Source organism: Larus michahellis, chromosome 5 (assembly GCF_964199755.1).
Source record: "Larus michahellis chromosome 5, bLarMic1.1, whole genome shotgun sequence".
In the NCBI taxonomy this organism is placed as follows: domain Eukaryota; kingdom Metazoa; phylum Chordata; class Aves; order Charadriiformes; family Laridae; genus Larus; species Larus michahellis.
In genome coordinates, this window is record NC_133900.1 from 61,937,406 (window position 1) to 61,960,613 (window position 23,208).

Here is a 23,208-nt window from a genome sequence, read left to right on the forward strand (position 1 = left end):
GGTTTGCGATAGGCGGGTGCTTAACACCCCCCTTCCCCCCCTCCCCAAGGTTATTAATTATCTTTGTCTCCTCAGACCCCCGGGGTGGGGGGTTCGCCCCTCCGCCGGGCCGGTGTCGGGGATCACCGCCTCGGGCTCCCCGCAGGCGGCCACCCCCTGCCCGCCCTTGGGTGTAGGAGGCGCTGGCTCCGCCGGCTCCTTCCCCTCCCCGGCAGCCGCCTCTCATTCCTCCTCCTCCTCCTGCCCCTTCTCACCCGCTGTAACCGGTTCCTCCGGCGGGTCGCCGCCGCCGCCCTCACCGTTCCCCCTTGGCGGCCGGTGCTGCCCCATCCCCACACCATGCAGGATGAGCTGCTCCTGGGGGTGACACAGCAGCAGCAGCCAGGCAGCGAGAGGCTGGGCAGCAGCCCCGCATCAGGACACCCCCCTCCCGGCCACCCCTCCTCTGACTTTAAACCCAGTCTCAGCCCCCACCAGGATTTAAACAAGCAGCAACCGCAGCAGCAGCAGCAACAGCCGCCGCCTCCTCAGCTGAGCCAGAAGAGGAAAGAGTTTAAGCAGCAGCAGCAGCTCAGCAGCCCAGCCCAGCTCGGCAGCAGCCACCCCCTGAATAACCACCACCCCCCCGACTATCATCACCACCCCCCTCAGCAGCAGCAGCCGCCGCCGCAGCAGTTCAGCCACCCCACTGACAAGTACCAGCAGCAGCTCCAGCTCCTCAGCGCTCACCCCCCGGAGCCGCCGCGGACCGGGGACTACCCGCACCACCGGCCCCTCGGCCCCGCCGAGCGCAAGGGCGGCGCGGACAGGGGGGGGTCGGAGCGGCTCGCCCCTTCCCGCCCGGGGGGATCGGTGGCCGCCGACCCCAATGTGGGGGTGGCCGCCGCCGCCTCCTGCCTGAATCCGCCTCCGTCTCCTCCTCATCTGCAGGCGAGAGCCAAGCCGCCCCCCATGGAGTCCCCCCCGAACAGCCACTTGCTGGGCAGCCCCGGGAACCTCCTGCCCGGCGGGCTCGGCTCTGGCTTCAGCAGCCTGCAGAGCCCGGAGATCCCCAGCCCCCATCACCAGAGCGGGGGCGGCTCCTCCTCGGCGGCTTCCCCTCCTCCTCCGCCGCTGCCCGGCTTCGGCACCCCCTGGTCGGTGCAGACCTCGTCGCCGCCTCCGCAGCAGACGCAGCAGCCTCCGGTCTCCAGCGGCGGCGGGGGCCAGATCAGCGCGATGCCGCCCCCGAGCCCGGAATCCGAGACCAGCTTCTACCCGGGGATACCGTCATCCATCAACCCCGCTTTCTTCCAGAGCTTCTCGCCGGTGTCTCCTCACAACCCCTGCGCCGGGCCCTTCAGCAGCCCCTTCTCGGCCGCCGCCCCCCCGCCGCCGCCGCCGATGAATTTACCTCAGCAGCAGCAGCAGCAGCAACAGCAGAACCGGAGATCCCCTGTGAGCCCCCAGCTCCAGCACCAACACCAGGCGGCGGCCGCCGCCGCCGCCTTCCTGCAGCAGAGAAACTCCTACAACCACCACCAGGTACCGGGCGGCGGCGGGGAGGGCCGGGCAGCCGCGGCGGGGCGGCAGGGAGACCGGGCCAGCCGTCTCCGGAAGGGAGACCGGGGCGGAAAGGGGAGACCGGGGTGAGGGGGACGGGGAGGGGAGGGCTCCGCTCCCTTCGTTTCGCTAGTGACGGCAGCCGGGGGGTTCCTCTCTCCCCGCTGCCGGGCGAGGCCGGGCGGCGGTGACAGCCCGGCGAGACCGCGGAGGCAGGGCGGGGCCCGGCCCGGCTGCCGTCGCCCTGTCGCGCTCGGCGGGCCCGAGGGCCGCTGGTGGCCGGTGAGAAGGCACCTGCGCCCCCCCCACCCCCGCCCGCTGCGGGGACCGGACGGGGAGGCGGCCGTAGGGGTCGGGCCGTGCCGGGCGGCTGTTGGCAGCGGCCCGCCCCGCGCCCCGGCCGCTGCTCCCCGCCCGTTCCGGCTGGCAGGTGGCGGGGCGGCCGCTTCGGTCGCGGGCTGTGACCGGCCGCCCCCCCTTCTCGGTGCGGCGACCCAGGGACGCCGTTTCTTTTCGGGATGAGAGGAGGGGGTTTCCCTTGATAAAAAAGGGTAAACGCTCCTTTTTCCTGTCAAAAAGGAGTTTCGCCGTGAAAATATCCCCCGTCCCCGCAGCGAGCGCGGTGTCCCCGGAACAATGAGCCTGACAGCTCCGGCCGGCGCCGCCTCCCCCCGCCCCGGGAAGCCCCTTCCCCGGCCCCGGGTGGCGCTGGGTTGGGCGGGCACAGGCCACCGACGGTGGGTTCAGATGGGAAAGCTGTCAAACGTTTTAAACGTTTTTCCCCGAAATCACTTGGGATTTGTATCCCAAGGCAGCGCTGTGTTTCGCGTTGCCCTGGTTCTGCCGGTGGTTTTAACCGAGCGGCGTAACCAGCCCCTGTTGAAATGGAAGTTTTCTTCCTGGAACAAAATATCCATCGTAAGAAATGGGGGAAAAGCAGGTCCACGTTAATGTTATCTGCTCGTGTGTTACGGCCGCATCTTGCTCCGATCATCTGCTAGGTTGTGAAGGGCCGAAGTTATACAGGCCTCACCTTAATTTTTCTTTCATTCTAGTATTAAATCGTGCCCGTTTTAATCGGTAGAGCTGGGTTTGTGAAGCGTTTCTGTCAGAACTGGAATCTCCCATTAAGTGTGCGTGTCCAAGAGCTGATTTGGATGCATCGTGATTAGGAGCTAGCTGTCCATAATAACATCCGTAATAACCCTCTTCAAACAAATTCCAAAGCCATTCTCCAGCAGTGAGGTGTACAGGAATTTTCTCTCGGTTACAAGTTGTAGGTAAACTTAAACGGTGCCATGACAGCATAGCTCGCAATATTAGAGGCTTGTTAACATTTGGCATTATCTCTTAAGGATTGTTTCACAATAGAGTGCCTGCCTCTCCCAAAATTCCAACCAAAGTATTCAAGTTTTACAACATAATTATTTATAATTATATAGAACGGGATGTTTTCCTGATTACTTGACCAAAAATGGCTTTAGTGGGTTTTTTTGTTTGTTTTCTAGGGGGAGGTGGTGTTATAATTTTATCTTTCTGTCTTCAGAAAGTCCCATTATATCTAATACAAAACGTATTGACGTGCTTTAAATTTTTAAGTTACTAGAATTACAAGCTGAGGGTTGCTTGCAGGTAAGCTTTGAGGTACAAGTACTATGTTTTGACTTCACAGAAGAACTGAATTTAGAGTATCCAGCACACACACGCACACACCATTTCTGTGCTTGAGAAAAAGCCTTTCCAAGAACAGTCAGATCTGAGAACACTAAAGATAAATACTGTTCTTCACTGTCAGTCAGGCTCAGTGGGTCCACCTTTTGGTAATATGACAACCACTATAGGTCACTTTTTAGCACAAGTTGTGGTTTAGGAATAAAAACTTATCATCCTGTAAAATCTTCCCTCTAAAGACTGCTTACATTTTCATGTTGAGGAATATAGTGCGCTTGTTGGATACAGAAATACTTTATACTGTGTCTAAACAGTAAAAAAAAAAAAAAAATCCTCAAAAAAAACCCCCAGATTCCACCCTGCAGAATTCCACAGATACTCCTCTTCATTAGTTCAGAAATACTTGAGCAGTGGCTTCAGAATAATGCATTTTAATGTGGAAATATTAAGATAGCTCCTTCAAACAGATTCTCTGTACAGTAATCAGTGCTCTTTTTGCTCTTATATGGTAATACTGAGACAATGATACTCAAAATATTGGGAGAAAAAAATCAATCTGCCATCTGAATTTTAATTTTTAAATTTCTGCTCACTGTAGTGAAATACTACTACACACCAAGTAAAAAAAATTGCTATTAGTAGTATTATTATTTTAATAATAATTTTTAAAATTGATCTCTGAAATTCTTCTGTTGTTTTTGCAGAGATCTCTCTATATAATACCAACTAACGTATGATAAAATGGTCTCCGTTTTTTTTGTAATGTGGTTTTACACCCTGGAATTGTTCTGCATAGCTATAAAGAATGCTACCAATTACTAAATTGATAATCTAAATTGCTTGCACAAGTACTGCAGGGTTTTTTTGGGGGGTGTATGGGGAGGTGGGAATTAAAATGATTTTTTTCCATTATTCTGTTTCTTCCTTGCCTCAGTAATTAATTTAGATGTTATCAGGAAAGAGTGTTTATAGAAATCTCTGTGCGCTGATTACTTGGTGGCTGGTTCATTTGTTTTTTGTTGTTTTGTTGTTTTTTTTGTTTTAAAGTAAAAAAACACGTAAAGTATTTTCAAAATAATATAAATGAATCTTTTTTTTTTTTTAGCCTCTTCTGAAGCAGTCGCCCTGGAGCAATCAGAGTAGCGGCTGGAGCACAGGAAATATATCCTGGGGAGGAATGCATGGCAGAGACCATCGTAGAACTGGAAACATGGGAATTCCAGGAACTATGAACCAGATCTCTCCTTTGAAGAAGCCCTTTTCTGGTAATGTCATAGCTCCTCCTAAATTTACTCGCTCCACTCCATCACTGACACCAAAATCGTGGATTGAAGATAATGTTTTCCGAACTGACAACAACAGTAATACTCTCCTTCCTTTGCAGGTAAGGATGGTATGTAACTGGTGTGTTCATAGTCTTGCATAGCGCTTTGGCTTCATTCACTATAAAGGAGAATTAAACAGTGATTACAGCCCTGATACTTGGTTTGAAAATTGTGTATTTCTGTATTACTTTGAGTCCTAAATTGCAACGAACCCCAGCGTTTTCACAGCATATTCAACAATATATGATCGTCACACTTAATTAAGAGTACTGACTGCCAAGAAAGATAGAAACTGTAGCTGCTTATGCAGCAATAGAACTAAATGTCTTTAATCCAGCAAGTATTTTCTGCCTATGGTAACACTTGTATTCTTATAAGTCCCTTTAAAACTCAGGATTTTTTTTGTTCGTTTGTCCTTGTATGTAGGTTTCCTTACTTTTGTAGGTGGCTCTGAGTCTTTGTCACGTTCGCCTTTTACTGGTATTCTAGGCTGACATTCGCATGTTAGTGAGATTTTTTTTTTTGCTCCACATTTTATCAACTTTTATGTTACGTTTTGGCTGGAAGCCCTGTGATTTAGAAGTGTTAAACAGAGGATGTGTCTTAGAGCTAAAGATCTGGGTTCATCTCCTGAATTTTGCCAGTGACATCTTATGTGACTTTAGGTAAGTCACTTAACTTCAGCCTCAGTTACCTGTTGATAAAATGCTATTTTTCCTATTCCTACCTATATTTATTTAGTCATAACATTTCTTGTTAGCGGAGACCTTTATTTTGGATCCCAGTCTCAGTTGCCATTCTAACAATTTATAATTTTTGCATGGGATTTTTTGTGACAAAAAAGCTTGGGCAACTTATTTTAGAAATGAAGAATTTTAAAATAGAAAGCAGATTATTCCATTAATTCTGTACATTCTTTAATTTTCGTAATGCCTGCGTTAGCTTTGGTTACTATAGTAGCTGAGCTACTATATTCCAGCAAAAGTAAAAAAGATAATATGCAGAGAAAATAATTAGAATGTTTCTTTATCTCCACATAAGGCTATTATAGTTGGGTTTTGTTAGGTTTCACACAGAGTAACCCAGAGTTTCATTTGTCATAATTGTGACTATATTTGAGTTTGTACAGCTGTATTTGCATCAATTAGCAAGCTAATCCTTATGTAGCTGTAATAGTGGCAAAAGGCTGCTCCCTGGGACCGGATTTCCCACTAGAGTTCCAATTCTTACCATTTTGCTGGTGCAGTTCCACTTGGCATGAGAGGCCGTGTCCCGACTCTGTGCAGGGGAGCTCCGACACTTGCAGTATTCTTGAGGCTAATAGTGACTTTTGGACATACCTAAATTCTGCTCCCAAGCGTGTGCCTTGGACCTGAAAACTTAAGAGGATTTGCCTATACTGTGAAGACCTGTTCCATTAAGTAGCCTTGCTAGCTGGAACAGTATAGTTGAATACTTTTTGTGGGGATGGAAAGACGGCGGCGGGGAAAAAGGTGCCATTCTTTATGTATTCAACCCGATCTGTTAAGGAAAACGGATTACAGATAGGCAATACTTTGTGGTGGAAGGCTGCAAGAATAGTTGAAAGTAAACACTGAAATGTCTCCCGAAGATGTTAGCTTAAGGAATGGGGGTTAAAAATATTAATGCCGTCATATGTTGAAACTGCAGTGACGTACACATTGGAATTCATATGCAGCTAAGCACAAGTTGTGAATATATGTACTCATTCAATATGCCTTACAAGTCAGTGTGACTATTACTTTGAACTTTCAGAAGCTTCTACAGCAGTCATCTAATATAGATGAACTCATTTTATGTCTAAACAAAAGTCGTCTTCATTCCAACTAATCTAAATCACTCCTATCTAGTAGGGTAGAAAAAAATTCTTGCAATTTAACTTTATAAAAAATTACATTAATGTTTCTGTTTGGGGTTGTTGGGTTGGGTTTTTCGTTTTGTTTTTTTTTTTTTGAAGAGAGAGGGCCAGAGAGAGAAGGTGGGCACACTTAATTGTTGTTGGTCTTACCTGTGAGCACCAGAGCCACCAATTAAATAGACCTGTTTGTCTGCCTGTATTTATGCTGTAGATCTACCTGTGCTTAAATCTCTCCTTGCGTGTAGTCATCATTGCAGAACACAGTAAAAACATTCCCTTTTGAAGGGTTGCAGTGTTATCTACTGCTATTGTGGAAACACTAGATGTTTCTGTAAATTACTTTGCTACACTGAAATCATGTTCTTATTTTTCAGTTATTATACTATTGTTATATGGTTAATTCCTTGTGATGACTGTTATATTTTGCAAGTCACAATGAAAAAGTTAAATAGAGCTTGGAGCTCATGCTTCTTTTCATCAGGACTTGTGTTGGCAATTGCGATGCTGTCAAACACCCATCTTGCTAATTTGTACTGTGCTTGTCTCCTTCCATAAAAGGCTGAGGTATTTAGATTGAGGATTCTTAAAGATACAGTAGCAATTTCAGAAGATACTAAAAAATAGCAATAACTTAAATTTTGTGCCATTTGGAAAGTCTTGCATGAAAGCATTTATGTGTACATAGAAGCTACCTATTTCTTCCAGGCTTCCGCAGATCAAACACATCTTAGCATGCATGTTAAGTACATACTGCATCATTTGCAGTTTTGCAGAATACTCTTCCGCATGATCACGCATCTTTGTTTTAACTGCAGTAGTCATTTTGTATGGTGGGGATAAATCACCTCTCCTCCGAACTTTTGCTAGCTCAAGCTTAGCAAATGAAAACAGCTTAGAAAAGCCGGTGTCCTCACTGACTAACTTTCTGTAGATCATTAATGTTCTGTTACTATTTTTAAAAATGCTATGTATTTTTTCGCTAAGTCCGAATGGCATTTAGCAGTGTCAGCTGCTCATCCAGTTTCTGTGAAACATGCATGTGATGCAAATAAGATAAACCACAGAGGAATCGTGTACAAATTCAAAGCCTTTCCCTTCCATGAAACTTCTTTATTTGGTGTTTGCCATTGATGGATGGCCCCCCGTATAGAACTAACGTAAATTCTGATGAAAATAATGTTTCTTGGCATTAAACTAATATACCAGTGACAATTAATGTCATTACTGATAACTGGAAAAGTAATTATGCGTATAACTTACAGGGATGAAAGCAGATTTTCTATACTTCATAGTTAGAACTGAAACATATCCCACGTGAAGCTGAATTCACAGTGGCCACATTAGTTACAGCAAAGCTTATTTTGCTTACAGCGGTTACGGAGGACATCTCTCAGGGGAATGTTCCAAAGTTCAAGAGTTGTTTTTTTTGTTCTTAAATAAAAATAGTTAAACATCATGGCAACACTGATTTAAATATAAGCAAATTAAGCCAATAGCTAAGTTTTTCTGATGTGACTCACTATCAGAAGCTTTTTTTTTCCTCCCTCAGGTTCTTAAGATAACACAAACTGCATCAATTAAAGTTCTTTCATGGTCAAAATTATGTCTACAAGTTTAAGTTCTGCCATATTGCTTGCACCATTACAGGTACTTCGTATAGGGAAGGGATTGTTGCCTTGTACCAGAATTATTAAGGAACAGTTAGAAGTCTTGTCAGATATTCATACTTAAGCATTTGGGGAGCCTATTTCTCCTTAGAGAGCATCTAGGCTCCTTATTTAGATAATCTAATTTTCCAGAACATCATACCTGGCACCACTGACCATATACAGCCCCTGGGATTCCAGTTGAGGCACTTGGACAATATGAATATTCTGTCTTATTCCCTGATCTGAAGTACAAAAAAAAAAATGCATGAAAGGCACAAAGCTGAAACTATATTTATAATCTCAGGTGTTGTTTTTTCGCAAAAAAAACCCATGCTTGACACATTTTCTGTGGCCAAAACACAAACACAGAAATCAGTGTTTTCTATATTAATTTTTTTCATTTACGTTCCTTGGATGAGGAAAATAATTAACCATTTCTAAATCACTCCTTTTTTATTGCAGTGTCTGGTAACCCTATTTTGATTGCAAGCTTATTGTTTCTTAATATCTTGCAAATAAGCTTACTAAAACCTATTGTAAGTTTAATGATACACTTCAGTCTTGTACACTTCAGTGTTTAACTGTTTTCATTCTAGTAAAAACACTGCATTCTATGAATATGAATTTAGTTTCTATGTCCCTTTTGAGTTAAGGAAATAACACTGCATGTCCGGGTGTTTTTCACCTTGATTTGTCCTTCCTGTTTGTTCAAACAAACAGTACATGCAATGTTCATGGTCCAAAAAGCTGAGCTTTATTATTCTACGTTTGAATATATCTCTCCAGCTGGGAAATGTGTATGGTAAGGTACCATTTCTCACAAATGTGTTTTTTTCTTTTTATTTTTGAAATGTGCTAAAGTTTTCAAAAAAAACCCATGACACTTGGAAAGCAAAAGGAGTTTTAAGATTGTACATCACAACAGGTTTTTAGATATTTAATTTAAAGTGCTGTCATGTTGTTTCCATCTCATCGTCACTTCTATTCAGAGGATTTCAGGTTCTCAATATGACAGTTTTAGTACAGTTGAATAAATGTACCTTAACAGTTTAAATGGCTAATCTAGACGATGCATATGCCAGTCAATATTAGATGAGGAACAAGTTCCTGAAGTTGTGTTCTTTATGCCATATTTAGAATCCTAAGTAGGTGGCCTGTTTCTTTGGAAGTGCTGAGTGTTTGGCAACTCATGTTAATCTTGAAGGCATTGTCAGTGTCTAGCTGCTAAGTTCTCTTAGTCTTCAGACCAGTGTAATTGTCCAAACACTGATTTATAAGCCAGGCTTTGCCATTTTATTTTTACTAAGGCAATACCTGCAACAGAACAGTGTCTTCAGGATTTTTAATGCAGTAGACTGATTACCTGGGGCTAATTAAATAACATACAAAACCAGATATTTGTGTCTAGGACATCTCTAACTGGAGAAAACAGTCTACTGCCATACTTTTGATTTCAGGATCAAGACCTTTGAATGAATGGTATCGGGAGCTGCACAGATGAACGACTCAAAGGAATCAATTAGCGGAAAGTTTGTGGGGCTTACCATACAAATGTTTTTATGACTTTTTATGAAGTAAGAATTCTCTCCTGCTGTTAAAATTTGCTTCAGTTATACAGCTCATTCTACTAATGCAAGTCAAAATCAGAGTTAGGAAAATTCAACAAAATATTTAGCAGACATGATAGCATAGCAATGATGTGTACGCTAAGTAGCGTATCTTGTTCATTCTGTCTGCCAATGGGTGGTTGTTCTTGAAGTTAAAATGAATATATTCTCACCTAAGATCTATCCAAAAGTACATTTACTGTGTGGTCTGATGTATTTGCATTTAAGTACTCAAGAGTGTATAGATATTTCTAGACGGGGAGGGAGTGTGAAGAGGATTTAAAAAAAACAAAACAAAAAAAAAACACTAAACCAAGAGAACCCAAAACTTGAATAGCAACTTCCCCTTCAAATGTCTAATTGTTCCTTTAGTTATTTTGTTGAAGCTATTAATACACAAATCTTCTAGATTTGCCTCATAAATCAATCTTGCCAAGCCATTAATCATCTCCATAACGCATCTGGTTTGTTTCCAGTTTATGAAAGTATATTCTTGAGCTGAAGTACTGCACTATGGACACAGTACATGCTGTTGGGTGGGGTGGTGTTTTGGTTTTTTTAAATGCTTATGTAGTTGGGAAGTAGGTGTGTCTTTGCCACAGGACCTGTTCTTGGTGCATTTTAGGCTCAATTTAGCTAGCTTACGTAGCAGATTGTGTTAAAACACTTTTGTTGTCAGGCTGACTGTTCACAGATGTCTACCAAATATTATAGTTCATCTTTACCACTAATGACACCATGGAAAGTAACCAACCAATTTCGTGGGTCTACTTTAAGCCTTCCTCCTTGCTTTTTTTATAGAACTAAAATTGTAGTTGTCATTGGTTTTCATATTAAGTTTCTCATTTACACTAGTTATGGTTTCAACAAGGGGCTTATGATTATAGTATGTCTTCACTAAAATGAGAACAACTTGAAGTTTGGATGTTAGCAAAGATGATATTTTAGAATATATAATGTCCTTAATTGTCAGGTTGTTACTGCTAACAGTAACACCAAATACTCTGTTCGGGTAGTTTAAGTCTGTGATTACTTTATTATTAAATCAGCTGTCACTTTCTACTCTTAAAACACACTTTTATTCAGGTCAGTTTTAAGGTGAAAAAGTAGAACTTGTTAATATTTTAGTTTGGGAAGTGATTTTCAAAAAAGTTTCTTTAATCAAGCTTTTAAAAAATTCAGTTAATTCAGCAAGGTCACAGCTGCAGAGTCTTGGCAGCCAGCTAAGACCATATTCAAAACTGACTAGAAGCTTTATGACTTTTTAAGTTGTTTCCAACCTCCATTGGATGGTGCTACATTTCTTTAGAATATGAAGGGATGTGTAAAGGAGCATATTTTAAAGATACTTGCATTTACTGAATTTAATATCTATGTTAGAAGTATATATTTTTTTTTAATTCAAGTAGTCCTACTACTTGATCAGTAGTAGTACAGATCAGTAATGTAAAGCATGTGTCCAAAGTTGTGTAACTTAACTATGAACCTCTATTTTTACTGTTTGTGGTTAAAGATTAGCAAAATTCTATTCCCTGTTTAATACTTTTTGTCCTTGTATTTGCTTTATGCATAAATGACAATATGTAAGCTTTCAGATGTGACTGCGCGGAGTTTCTGCAAATGCTCAAACAGGATAATCTTTGCATAAATTGTATCGATGTATTTAGAAGTCCTAAATAGATTGTGCCAAGAAAAATGATTTGTCCAACAACTTTGTGTCGAAACTTGCTCTTCAGAGAAAGCTGCCCTCCTCCCATTCATCCCACGTTTAGCCATATGGGGAGAGGACTTCTGAAATGCGCAGTCTGAAGATGGATTTTGCATGACATTGTCAAAAAGTCCTTCTAGCATTAACTGTGTTCTATGGTAGGATACTTCATGCTGCTCCTGTATTGTGTAAATTCGTAAAAATTCAGAAATAATTATCGCTTTTATGTAAACTTTCTTATATAGTCTTAATTTTTAAGCTGAGGTGATAATTTGTCACTTAGCCGTATACCTCTGAATCTGTAGGCAGTTATACCAAAAACACGTTTTCAATTCTGCTGCGTGTGGATGCAGTTGTGATTCTGTTATTGGAAAGGTAGGTCAAGCATTCAAGATTCAAATGTTTATGCAGTTAAAAAGAAATAAAAAGCTAGTGTGAGAATTTGTAGTGCTTGGGAAAAGTTAGCTGTCGGCTCTGGGGAGAAAACTAGCATTATGTTGTGACATTCCACTGATATATGGACTTTCTGACACAGCAAGAGTTCACTTGCTTCTTAGCACAGGACTGATGAGCCACAGAGGTGAGGGAAATGCAAAATATTTTACAGGAATTCAGCCTTGACAAAAGGGGCTTTTGGAGTCAGGATGATACAAAACTTGTATTAATGTATACGCTTCTGTATCAGTGCCTTTGTGCTACTGATTGTCTTTCGTTTCATTATTTCAACACGGTTGATAAGCAGTTATCTTCTAAAACAACCTGGAACTACCTTTAAAACAACATGGAAATAGTCCCAAGAATTAGAACTATTTCCATGTTGTTTTAAAGGTAGTTCCAGGTTGTTTCAGAAGATAACTGCTTATCAACCGTGTTGAAATAATTAAACTGAAGATAGTTGTCCATGCATGTGGAAATAGTCCTAATTCTTGGGACTATCTAAAACAATCATGATCAGTGGTAATGCTTTCCGTGCTCTTCCCAAAGATTGAGGAAAAATCACAGTGGAAGTTTTCTGATTGCATAGAGCATGTTATAGTAGAACCATCTCCTTCTAAACTGTTGTGGATTTTTTTTTCTATTGTAGAACTTTCTAGAAGATCTTTGCTGATGTGACCTACATTACTGAAATACTTTTAAGTTCTGCTTTGAAATGAAGTCTTCATATTTGCATAGATAACTGTGCTCTTTAAAGATATGATGTACATATTTGGGGAGCAGAACACAGTGTGTTAGCATTATAAAGCCTAGTTGCAGAAAGGTTTAAAATGAACCTTGCACCCAAAGAATGACTTAGTCCTTTTGAGATAGTTAAATTTCATATAATGCTGCTTTATAGTATATAGCTCATCAAGTGTGAACTGGAGAAGATGTTAAAAGTTTGGAGCACCAATTACCTAGATATTACCCAAACTCACAAGCACATAGTGTGGTGTGGGTAGTGAGACAGCAGAATACAGTTCCCATATTTAAATCCTGCTTTACTGTAATGTATTCACAACATTTTTTTATTGTATGGTACATGCCTATTGCATGTTTCCACTGCCAGAAATGAAGTAATACAATTCAAAAAAAAAACCAAACCTCTTTTTTTAGCTTTATAGATACAAACTTCCTAAGGTGTAAAGGGGACGGGAAGAGTTTTTCTTCTGCTTCCAGCAGCGCAAGACCTTTCATTTTGAATACATAGAACTTGCAAAACAGAACGATGCAAGAGCGAAGTTACAATCATTGCACTGTGTCAGCCACTGGATCAGTGTATGAATGAATCACAAACGCATGTTTTATGTTTTACTTTTCCATTTCTCTGTAAGATCCACAACTAAATGGGTCAGCTTTACAAATCAACTACGATTGAGCCCTTTTTGACAGGCTTCTGCTCTCCAGACCAAAGTTAAGCCTGCAGTAACAATAATTTGCCAGATAATCACGTTATCTCAATGTATATGTATAGCAATGATCAAAAAAATAAATAATAAACTCTTATTTAGTGAGCCTGTAACAAAGATGAAGTGTCACATGTGCAGTTCAGTCCAGGTTTTACCAATACTAATTCTTTTCCTCATCAGCTACAGAGGTAGCAAGGCATGTTTTCTGTTTACTCAGTGGTGGTTTTTGCAAGAGCACTTAGTACCTACCAAGTACTGACTTCAGCTGAATTTAAGGTGTCATTAAAAATCCTGATGAGACACCTTCTGAATGAATGCTAGGGGACAGCAGGGAACAGATCCAGCTTTGTCACTGCTCACACCTTCTATAGAAAGCACGTTTGCTATGGTAAGCAGGTTCTTTTCATTGTGCTATTGAGAAACAAACCTGCAAGGGCACGGAAGCAGATTAGTCACTCTGGTTTCATTCTGCTGCTCCTTGGGACAGCTAGAGAACTGAACGAAAGCCATCCAGTCCCAAAACAAGGCTGCTATGGACTAAAATAGTACTGGTGACTTGTTGGCACTCAAACTGGGTTGAAGATCACCTCGCAAAGTGTCAATGGTATTTGGTCTGGGACATGGCGGGAGACAAGAGAAACCTGCTTTTTTAATTTATCATTAAAATTATCTAAGGGCTTCCAAAAAAAAAAAAAAAGAATCTGATCAAATGAACATAGCAGATTGCTTAACCAACATGAAGCCATTACTCTTTATAGTTGTTTGAAGGAGAGAGAGCTGAAAAAAAGGCTTCTCCCTCTTCATCCCAACATTGTATCAAGTTGACTAAACTTTCTAAGGAAGTTGAAAGTAAAATCTTAGTTTCACCATAGCTTGTTTTGCAAAGATGTCAATAAGTCACAGTTTCTGACTCTTAGAAAACCTTTATTTCAAAGCCTGCTTTTTCATTCCCCAAACATGAGGAATACCTGCTTGCTGAGGCATGTAGTTTGGAATTAATCTATATGCTGCTGAACTGTCATGGAAAGTCCCAGAGAGTGTGGGTCAGATGCCTTCTGTCCCCATTATATATGTACTAAGTGGATGGCTGCATCTTTAGTGAATTTTAACAGTCATGGGATACATGTGCTGCATTTCATCCTACTCTGTTGAATTACTGTAGTGCAACCAGAGACAAGACAACAGTAAAATTAAGGCATGATTGCAGGATTCCTTTAAGTGCAATACAGTCCAGCCAGAAGCCTTGAAAGTAGAAGACATTAAGGTTTTTACGCAAACTATTTTCAGTCTCTGAAGATATTCCAGCAAGACCAAAGAAGTTAGAAGTCATCTTTCTTCTGTCTCTGCAACTTGGGTATATTAGAAAACATGGTAGAAAATGTTTTTCACATAATCAGTGAAAACATTTATGATTTATTACAATAACTTTTATTACCTTCAGTGAAAATATTTGCAAGACATTATGGTAACTTCTGGCAATCTATTAGTAAGCTTTGTGACGTTTTCTTTTCATGGTTTAGCTTTAACTTTCCAGCCTTTAACCATTTAGTGCTGACCATTTATAACTTAAGTCTTTGCATGCAGAGGGTCTCAGATGAATCACTCAGAAGCCAGGAAGCACAGCCTCAGCAGGGGACTGAGGGCCCATGCAAAGTACTTAGCCAAGCACCAAGAAAATGCTTGCTTTCATATGAGGTGGCTGTCAGTCTTGTCCTGTAGTTCCCCACCTTACTCACTATTTAATTTCTGCATGAAGTGAAATTGAGCTCTTACAGACATTACGCTCCTTCATTAAACAGCCTAATGCTTAACTCTGCTGTGGATCACTAGAACTGATTCACGCAGCTCTTCTGAAGGAAACGGGCAATCACAGGCTATCAAAATGCATACACAGAAGAGTTTCTCATGGGGCATGTCTAGTTTTATATTTGGATGCTATTAAACTTACTGTTAATAAATTCAGGTATCTTAAGCTTTTGTATCATTGTCCATCTCCACAGTGTCTGAGCGTACAGCCTTTAGAAGGCACCTTTGTTTTCCTAACAAGATTCCTGTTAAAAAGTACAGAATTTGTATTCCGATACTAAGGATTTTGTTCTCTTTTAGGATCGAAATAGAATGTATGACAGTCTGAATATGCACTCTTTGGAAAACTCCCTTATTGACATTATGAGAGCAGAGCATGATCCACTTAAAGGTATGTTATTACACTAAATAAAGAAAAAAGGGTCATCCATTCTGCATATTTGAATTAATACTGATTGCTAATTTAGATTCTAGGTTCATATTAAAATAGCAAATGAATTATTGTCTCAACTCACATGAAAGGTCAATCTCAAGCTGTATTTTATTGAAAACGTTCATTTACAGTTGTTTAAAACTTAAGCTTTAACGTCCTCAGAGGTTTTTCTCCTTCCCTCCTTTCCCCCAAGAAATTAATAGTTTCATTTGAAATTTACTTGTCTGCTGTAGGAAATTCTACCTCAGTTTGTGAAGACACACTGTTCTGCTAGAGGTAGCCAAAAGAGGGTGGGAGGGGAATCAAACTGCTGCCAGTGTTAGTCGGTTATTTTTCCCGTTCATTACAGTGGAAGCTGAAAGGAAAATTTAAGTCCACTGATAAATTCAGTTTTTGTCCTTTCAAGTATTTTGCATCTAATTGTCCAGTTTCTGTTTGTCTGAAGAAGTCTAGAAATAAACTTAGATTTAGAATGCTGGTTCCTGTTACCCTTCTAGGCTCTGTTCAAATTATTTGGCCACAGCAGTAAGCATATAGCTAATATTTTTGGGCTTCAATTTTAAATCCGCTGTTCACTGTACATTAACTCACTCTTTTGAATTCTGTTTTTCCATACTTATTCTCAGGTGGTGTTTACTGTTGAACTTTGGGGCAAGGAGCCCAAGCCATTTTATTTGGCCTGATCGAAGGTTACTTCATTTGTGATGTTAGAATTAGACTAACACAATCTAACTTTAAAATTATGCAAGACTTCAGGCTTGCTTTGCAGAAATTAAGTCTGAGCATTGAAGCAATTGAAAAAAATGAAAAAATAGAAAAATATTTCTTGCTTTTTATATTGTTATTTACTTCCATCCATTCTCAATTTCAAGAGGCTCCTGGAGTTAATACATATTACATTAGCACATAAGGACCTGTGTTCTCCTAATTTGAAAGACACGTTGCTAGAGTCTGCTGGTGGTTCTCTTAAGATCTGTAATCAATTGACAGACCTGTAGTATTGAGAAAGCACTTAATTGTATTGTGCGATGTAAAGCCAAAAGTGTGTGTTTTTTTCAAGCTGAAAATCTCTACAGAGCGTCAGTAGGTGGGTAGCATTTAGTTAGTTAATTTCCCCCCCTTTAGAGTGGAAGCTGAAAGTAAATTTTCTTGGAAGTTCCTGAATCTGATCTCTTGTTTCTTACTGCCTACAGAGAATTAATTTCAGTTTTAGTAATTTTATTATATAAGTCCATTATTAAATTCAGTTTCTGCCTATTCTGCATGTTTACAAAACATTGCTAAGTAACACAGAGGGGTTGAAACCTGTGAACAGTTATCGCAGTGGTAACTGCTGTGGACTAAAAGCATGCCTGTGTCATCAAAGACAAGGTTAGATCATCCCTGTTTCAAAGCATTTTTGCTTCAATTTTCCACACTCAGGTGGTGACTAACGTTTTCTTTGGTTATCTGAACCCAAATCTCCCATCAGGAAGGATATTAAAAGGCAAAGCTACTGTTAGGCATAAAATTAGAGAACGCGGATCTTCTGTCGCAATAGACTGCCATTGGCACCTCTCACATTCCTGAAAACTAGTCGGTTTATTCCCGTTTTTCTGCGCACACTGACATGACAAATGGAGGTGGTGGCTCTGTTCCCCTTGCCATCTCGCTGTTTTCATTTTGGCTTTATAATGCAGGAGAGTTTCCAGAGGCACAGTGAGCACAGAAAAGACCCATTTTTCTTTTTGTTCGTCTCTTAATATTTCACTGTGATACAATAGATGAAAATGATGTATTTCCAATAATAATTTTTCAGCAAGAATACGACAAAGCTTTAAGTTTTTAAAGTGAATTGGTTTCATGCATAGACACTTCTGAAAAACTCAGTAAAGTTTCCACAGTTGTTCTGTGCTTTCTAGAGACATGAATATACGGTTTCAGTCTACAGTTAAGAGATTATTATTTTTAACCGTTTCACCATCATACTCTTGCAGTGAAAATTCTGCTAAGTTTTATGTTTGAACTAAAACAGATGGAAGCCATAGATAGTGATGAATTCAAAGGAAATCCATTTTTTTGTTTGAGCGCCAGAGAACAATGCACACGCCAACGGAATTTAAATAGAGTAATTGTCTGCTGTTATTTAAATTGGTTAAAATATTTTTTTCTCTTTGGAAGTTATTATTTCAGCTGAAACAGCTACATTATTAACAGTAAGCCATGAGACATGTTCCTTACCGACTGAAAATGGGAAGAAGAGATCAGATCCTAGAATAGCCTTTTAGTTCTTCTCTGCCCCTCTTCTGTTTAGTCACCATTAGTTGGCATTTCTGTAATTTCCTAGCAACTTTAGCTGCTTTTTTTTCTGCAAACCATGAAACACTGATTTTGTTATTTCAGCCTCTGTGGCTTTTCTTTTCACCACAGAAAATCTGACATTTACTTAAGAAACCATCATATTTGCTTGCAGAACGTGAAGGATTAAGAATATTATTGTTATTTATTTGTTGTTCTTATTAATATATTACGTACTTTGTTGTAAGCAAAGAATATTTTGTAACTAGAAAGTATATTTATGACAAGTTTTTAAGTAAATCTAAGCACACTGAAACAATGCAGCTTTTATATCCGACCACAGCAGTAAAATGAAGGTCCCTGGAATTTTAAGCACGTGTTTCAGATTTAGCTGCTTACAATATCTGGAGTATGACTAAGCATCTTGTCTCAGATTTTGCACAATGCAGAACAGACACTGTGTACTAGCTCACAGCTTTAAGTTTTGCATTTCAAGATCCATTTCAGGAGAAATACAACTTTCACCGCTTTTGCTTTCATGAACTTGGAAAAAACTTTATTTATTACAAACTGAAAGCTAAGTTTATGCCTGCCAAAAAATTGTTTATAGATGCATAGTTTCAGCTTCACTTAGACAAAGTTTAGCAATTATTACAGATGTGATCAAAAGGAATAAGAAATTTTTATCTTTCAATAAGATATTTTTTCAAGGTAGGTTAATAAGGAATAGATGTTTGACTTCACTAGTCATTGCAGCAGAAATACTAATGATATTAAAACTAACCTTTTCCGTGCAGCTTTCTTGAAATACATTTCATAATAAGACATTAACTAATGTTTAAGATTATCCCATCCAATCAATGGAACATAAACTGAAGTTAAAATTAATAAAAGTTAAAATAAACTAACTAATTTTTACATCATTGTTCTTAAATACCCTTTTTATTCTTATAACAGCCCTTACAACTGTTTTGAGAGAAGAATTACAATATTGGTAGCCTGAAATACATAGGTATTGGTAGTATAACTCTTTTCCAGATCTCTCTCTTGTGTACTTGCGTTTTTTCCCCCCTTCTCCCCCAAATACCAATGCTACTTGATGTCAAGACCTAGAAGACTTGGATTCTAGACATTTCAGAAACAGGAAAGCCAGTACATTTGGACTAAAACAGTTTAGGGGGAAAAAAATTTCAAATAAATGGTTATATTTTGCATGGAATATGTGTTGTAATTGAGGAGCAGGTCATTTAATGGAATTAATTATCTGCTGTTTTAAATATTTTTCTAGTAAAGACTGTGGAATTCTCCATGTAATTTAAGGGCTTGGTTTTTGTAATCCAAGAGTATTGCTACTGTACTCGATTTACAATTCATTTCTGTTTCCCGACCAACTCTCTTACAGCTCTGCAAGCTAGATGTAGGATAGTAGTGAACTTGAATTAGCCGTAGCTATATTAGCAGGAATATTAACTTTATGTTGAATTTTTCTTCTGTTTTCTTTGTGAGGGGCAAAACAAATTTTGTAGGGAAGTTACAGAAATATATTTCTTTTTCTTTTTTACAGATAGTAATAAATAATAAAAGTAAAACACTATTATTTGGCTTATCAGTGGGGAAAAATAACTTGATGCACTTAGAAGTCTGTCTTGATTTTCCTGGTTTTATTTTCCCTTAAAATTGTTTTTGTTGAGCTTTTCAGCTGTTAGACATCTTTTAAAAACGACCTGCTGGCGCATGTTCAGTGAAGTAAAAAGAAAATCATTGGTGACTCAGCAACACAGTAGAGAACACTTTCTTGCTTTGCATATGGTAACTTCTGTTTCCAAAGAAATTTCTTTTATATTTTGTGTTATGAAGCTGTAAGGTTTAGAGTTATGCAGTTGCTTCCTAGAGTAGGTCAAATTGCACTCTGAAAAGAGTTTTAGGATGAATAAAAAAAGTATGGAAGGAAAAACTTCACTCTTATTCATATAAAAAGCTTTGAAATTTTGCATACAGATTGTTTCCTCCTTCTGTCATAGAAACTTTTTACGATAAAAGAATATATTTAAGACTGATAGACTGATTAGCCTAAATAGACTCAATTGACTATCAGAGACAACACATTTGGCCTCATTATGACTTACATAATTATTACACAACTGTTTGAAAGTGCAGTATCCAGGATTTCTGTAACTAGGTGTCATCCAAACGTGGTTTTGCACTGTTGTCTTAACTACGCTGATTCAAAAACTGAGCTTTCTGGAACTGCTGCAGTCCTTAGCCATTCACCGATCTGTTAAAGTAGTTTGGGAAAAGCTTAACTTGGAAGCTTTTTCTCTTATAGTGAGGAGATCTCTTGATAAAAGAAAGATGTGAAGGGACTTTGTGATTCTCACTCTCTTCATTCAACCATTTAAGACTTTTTCTTTTTTAAAAAAAAGGGGAGGGAAGTAGACATGAAATATCAAACTTGTGAAACTGTGAGTCATCAATGTTTAAAGCAGTCGTTATATTAAAACATTTGGGATAGATTTAAGTATATGGGCATTCCTCTAACAGTTTAGTTAAATAGGAATAGAAAGTATGCATTTCCAAAAGTAGATACGAAAAGTGAGCAAGCACAACTATATCTGTATGCTCAGAAGCATCTTACTAAAAAATTTAAATTTTGCCCATATTAGTAACATGAGATTACAGAAATGTCATTAAAACTAAGTTTGTTACTCTTTCCTCATGGTTTGGATTAGCAAGACTTTTAGCTGGATTTAGTGGATAAACTAGCCCACCAAAATTTATTTGCAAGCTTTTTATTTTTTTCTGTCCTTACAGAAGAATACATTGTGAGAAACACATACCATGCAGTTCTGGTAATGTTAATCACATTTAGATATGGAAGAGGGGGCTAAATTCAATAGAACTCCAGTTGCATAAGAAATGTCAGACATACCTGCTTCTCCTTAGCAATGCTGTTTTGAATTTAGCCATGACACAGGAGAATTATTAATTGGTGGTAACATGATGAATTTGCAAGTTCAGGTTTGCACAGAGAAAATGTCTATAACATGATACTTTATGATACAGTACTGTAATACTAGGCATTGTATTTTTTCCAGATAGCAGCACGTTATTAATTTTGGATGCTGTAGAGCTAAGTTCTGTAGAGACAGTGAAGTGATTACTTTTAATTTCTTGGGAATGGAATATGTCTATTATGCAAATATTAGATATTCTTTGACTAATTTGTAGTTTACTTTAAACTAGTAAATAATCTTTATATAGTATTAAAATTTCTTTTTTTAAGCAGGAGGAGGCCCCTGGAATCGCTAGAATATGACATTGAAGTAGGATGGAGTAGATAGGATTTATAGCGAGGGCAGTTCTTCAAATGGAATTTTTCTAAAAACACATTAAACATGCAGTGAAAATAGCTAACTGAAAAGAAATATGTGATAGAATCAAAGTAAATTGTCATTATTTAATAAATAACTGTTAAAATGTCATAATTAGTAAAATGTCATACAATTACTCCCATCTTTTGTATTTTATATAAGCGATATTTTAAAGTGAGGTTTGATATTGCGTATGTACATTTAACTAGAATAATCTGTTAAAAATATTGTAATCTGAGCTCTGTATAGGCCTGATCTTGCACCCAGTTCCCCCCGTGAAGTGTTCTGAATTTATGTATATCATTAAATTCAGGTGGATGCCCTAGTAGAAACACCACATTTTGCTTCAACAGATTAGTCTGAGGGCTAAGAACCTAAGTTAACGTATCAAATAGCAGTGATTGTACTTTGAAAAAGTAAGCAAACCTTCCATGTTAAAAATGTTTTTAAGGTTGTCAGTCCAAGTACTAGGCAAGGTAGTAAACACAAGTATTAAGTTCACCAGAAGGCAGTAATACGAAGTCTGATTACATTGAAATAACCATGTAAATAAGACTTAAAGGAAGTATCCGTGCAGCTGTACATGTACTGAATTCTGCGTTGCTCGTTTTCCTTTCTAACCCTCAAATCATTCATTATCTGAGCTTGCAGATTCATCTCGGTACCGCAGCACGATTGGGTTTCTCTGTGTTTGTGTGACTCGCTTTTTACGCCGCAGCAGTGGGCCCGGCTCCTTAGGGCGCTCTCTCCCTGCCACTTAAATGAGGAGTGCTTTATTATTTCCACTTTTCCAGTTTGGCACCTATGTTTCAGGTGCAGCTTATCTGTGACTCCATAGGCAGGGGGGGAAGCAAAAGAATGCAAAACTAGAGTTGTAAACCCAGAATTTACTGTCTTCTAAAAACAGCTTTCCTCTCCAGGTGTTGTCACTGGTGGACTTCTCTCTCCTGCTAGGCCTCAAATCTGACCTCTTTTTCTGTAGTAATTACAGAAAAAAAAATAATGTATCTTTTGTCTCCCTTGATGAATAGGAAAAGAAGATAAATGCATACAGACAGGGAGAAAGACTGTCACCACAGGCTGGAGGTTCAAGATGAGATAATAATTTCTCACAGTTTCTATTGTTATTCTAGATAGATACAGCATTCTGATTTGCAAGAAACAGCTCATATTGTTGCAAACATTTCTATAGCACCGCATATAAACATGATGGTGACAGTAAATAATCTTGTAAAATCCTTGCTGTTAGGCAAATGAGTATTACCTTTATAGACCAAAAAGCTAAGAAGTAAAGCAAAGTGACTTATTATACACCAGGCTGAGCAAACCAGTGGCAGCTCCCAGATTATAATTTAAGGATGCCTTGTTTCTATTTCTTTTCCTATTATACCAGCATGCATTGCTAGAAGGGCAGAATATTTATAGTTCCAAGAAACATTAGTTATAGCTGTAAACGTTCAGCATGACAGAAAAAATGGCTTGTATGTTACAACTGGACATCTTGAAGATAGGGAACATGAGGACAGAGGCTCCTGCAAATTTTTGTTTGGTATCTTGCCTAAGCCTGCTCAAAAATTATGGAGAAGTTAGAGAAGACAGCAGAGTCCCTTTGGGTGGCATTCAGCTGTGTTTTTCCAGGAGACTGCCATTGCCCTTCACTGTTTTCTCCATGCTTTCAAATTCCAAAGCAAATAGTCCTGAATCTGCAGGTGTTCCGATACCATTAATTCTCATAATAATGAAATCTGTGGTAAGAGAAATAATATGTGGCTGTATAAAAATTTTTTTGACACAATTCAATTCCTGTAAATAATAAGGCTGGATAAAATATCCTAAATGATCTTAATTCTTGCTATTCTGAAATCTGGAGTGTAAGAGTTCATAATGTATATTTTTTCTATAGTTTTTGGTAGAAAATCGTCGCATAGGCTTCCTAAAGGGGAAGAGCAAAACTTAAACCCTATTACTTACTGATTTTCAGCAAAAAGGTTTTTTATTTAACCCCAAAGGTGTCCCTTGGGACACAGAACCATTATTTCGAGATGTTTCCAGTC

At 39.4% G+C, this 23,208-nt stretch overlaps 1 protein-coding gene across 3 annotated transcripts in view; it reads left to right on the forward strand.

Annotated features, from left to right (window-relative positions):
- The first annotated feature begins 207 nt into the window (after positions 1-207).
- Positions 208-23,208, forward strand: part of CPEB2 (cytoplasmic polyadenylation element binding protein 2) — a 53,150-nt gene continuing 30,149 nt past the window's right edge. For all 3 annotated transcript variants that reach the window (XM_074587614.1, XM_074587616.1, XM_074587615.1), the window contains exons 1-3: positions 208-1,524; positions 4,319-4,597; positions 15,374-15,464. In XM_074587614.1, the coding sequence (XP_074443715.1) occupies positions 340-1,524; positions 4,319-4,597; positions 15,374-15,464 (1,555 nt within the window). In that variant the 5' untranslated portion in view covers positions 208-339. The remainder of the gene's footprint in view (positions 1,525-4,318; positions 4,598-15,373; positions 15,465-23,208) is intronic.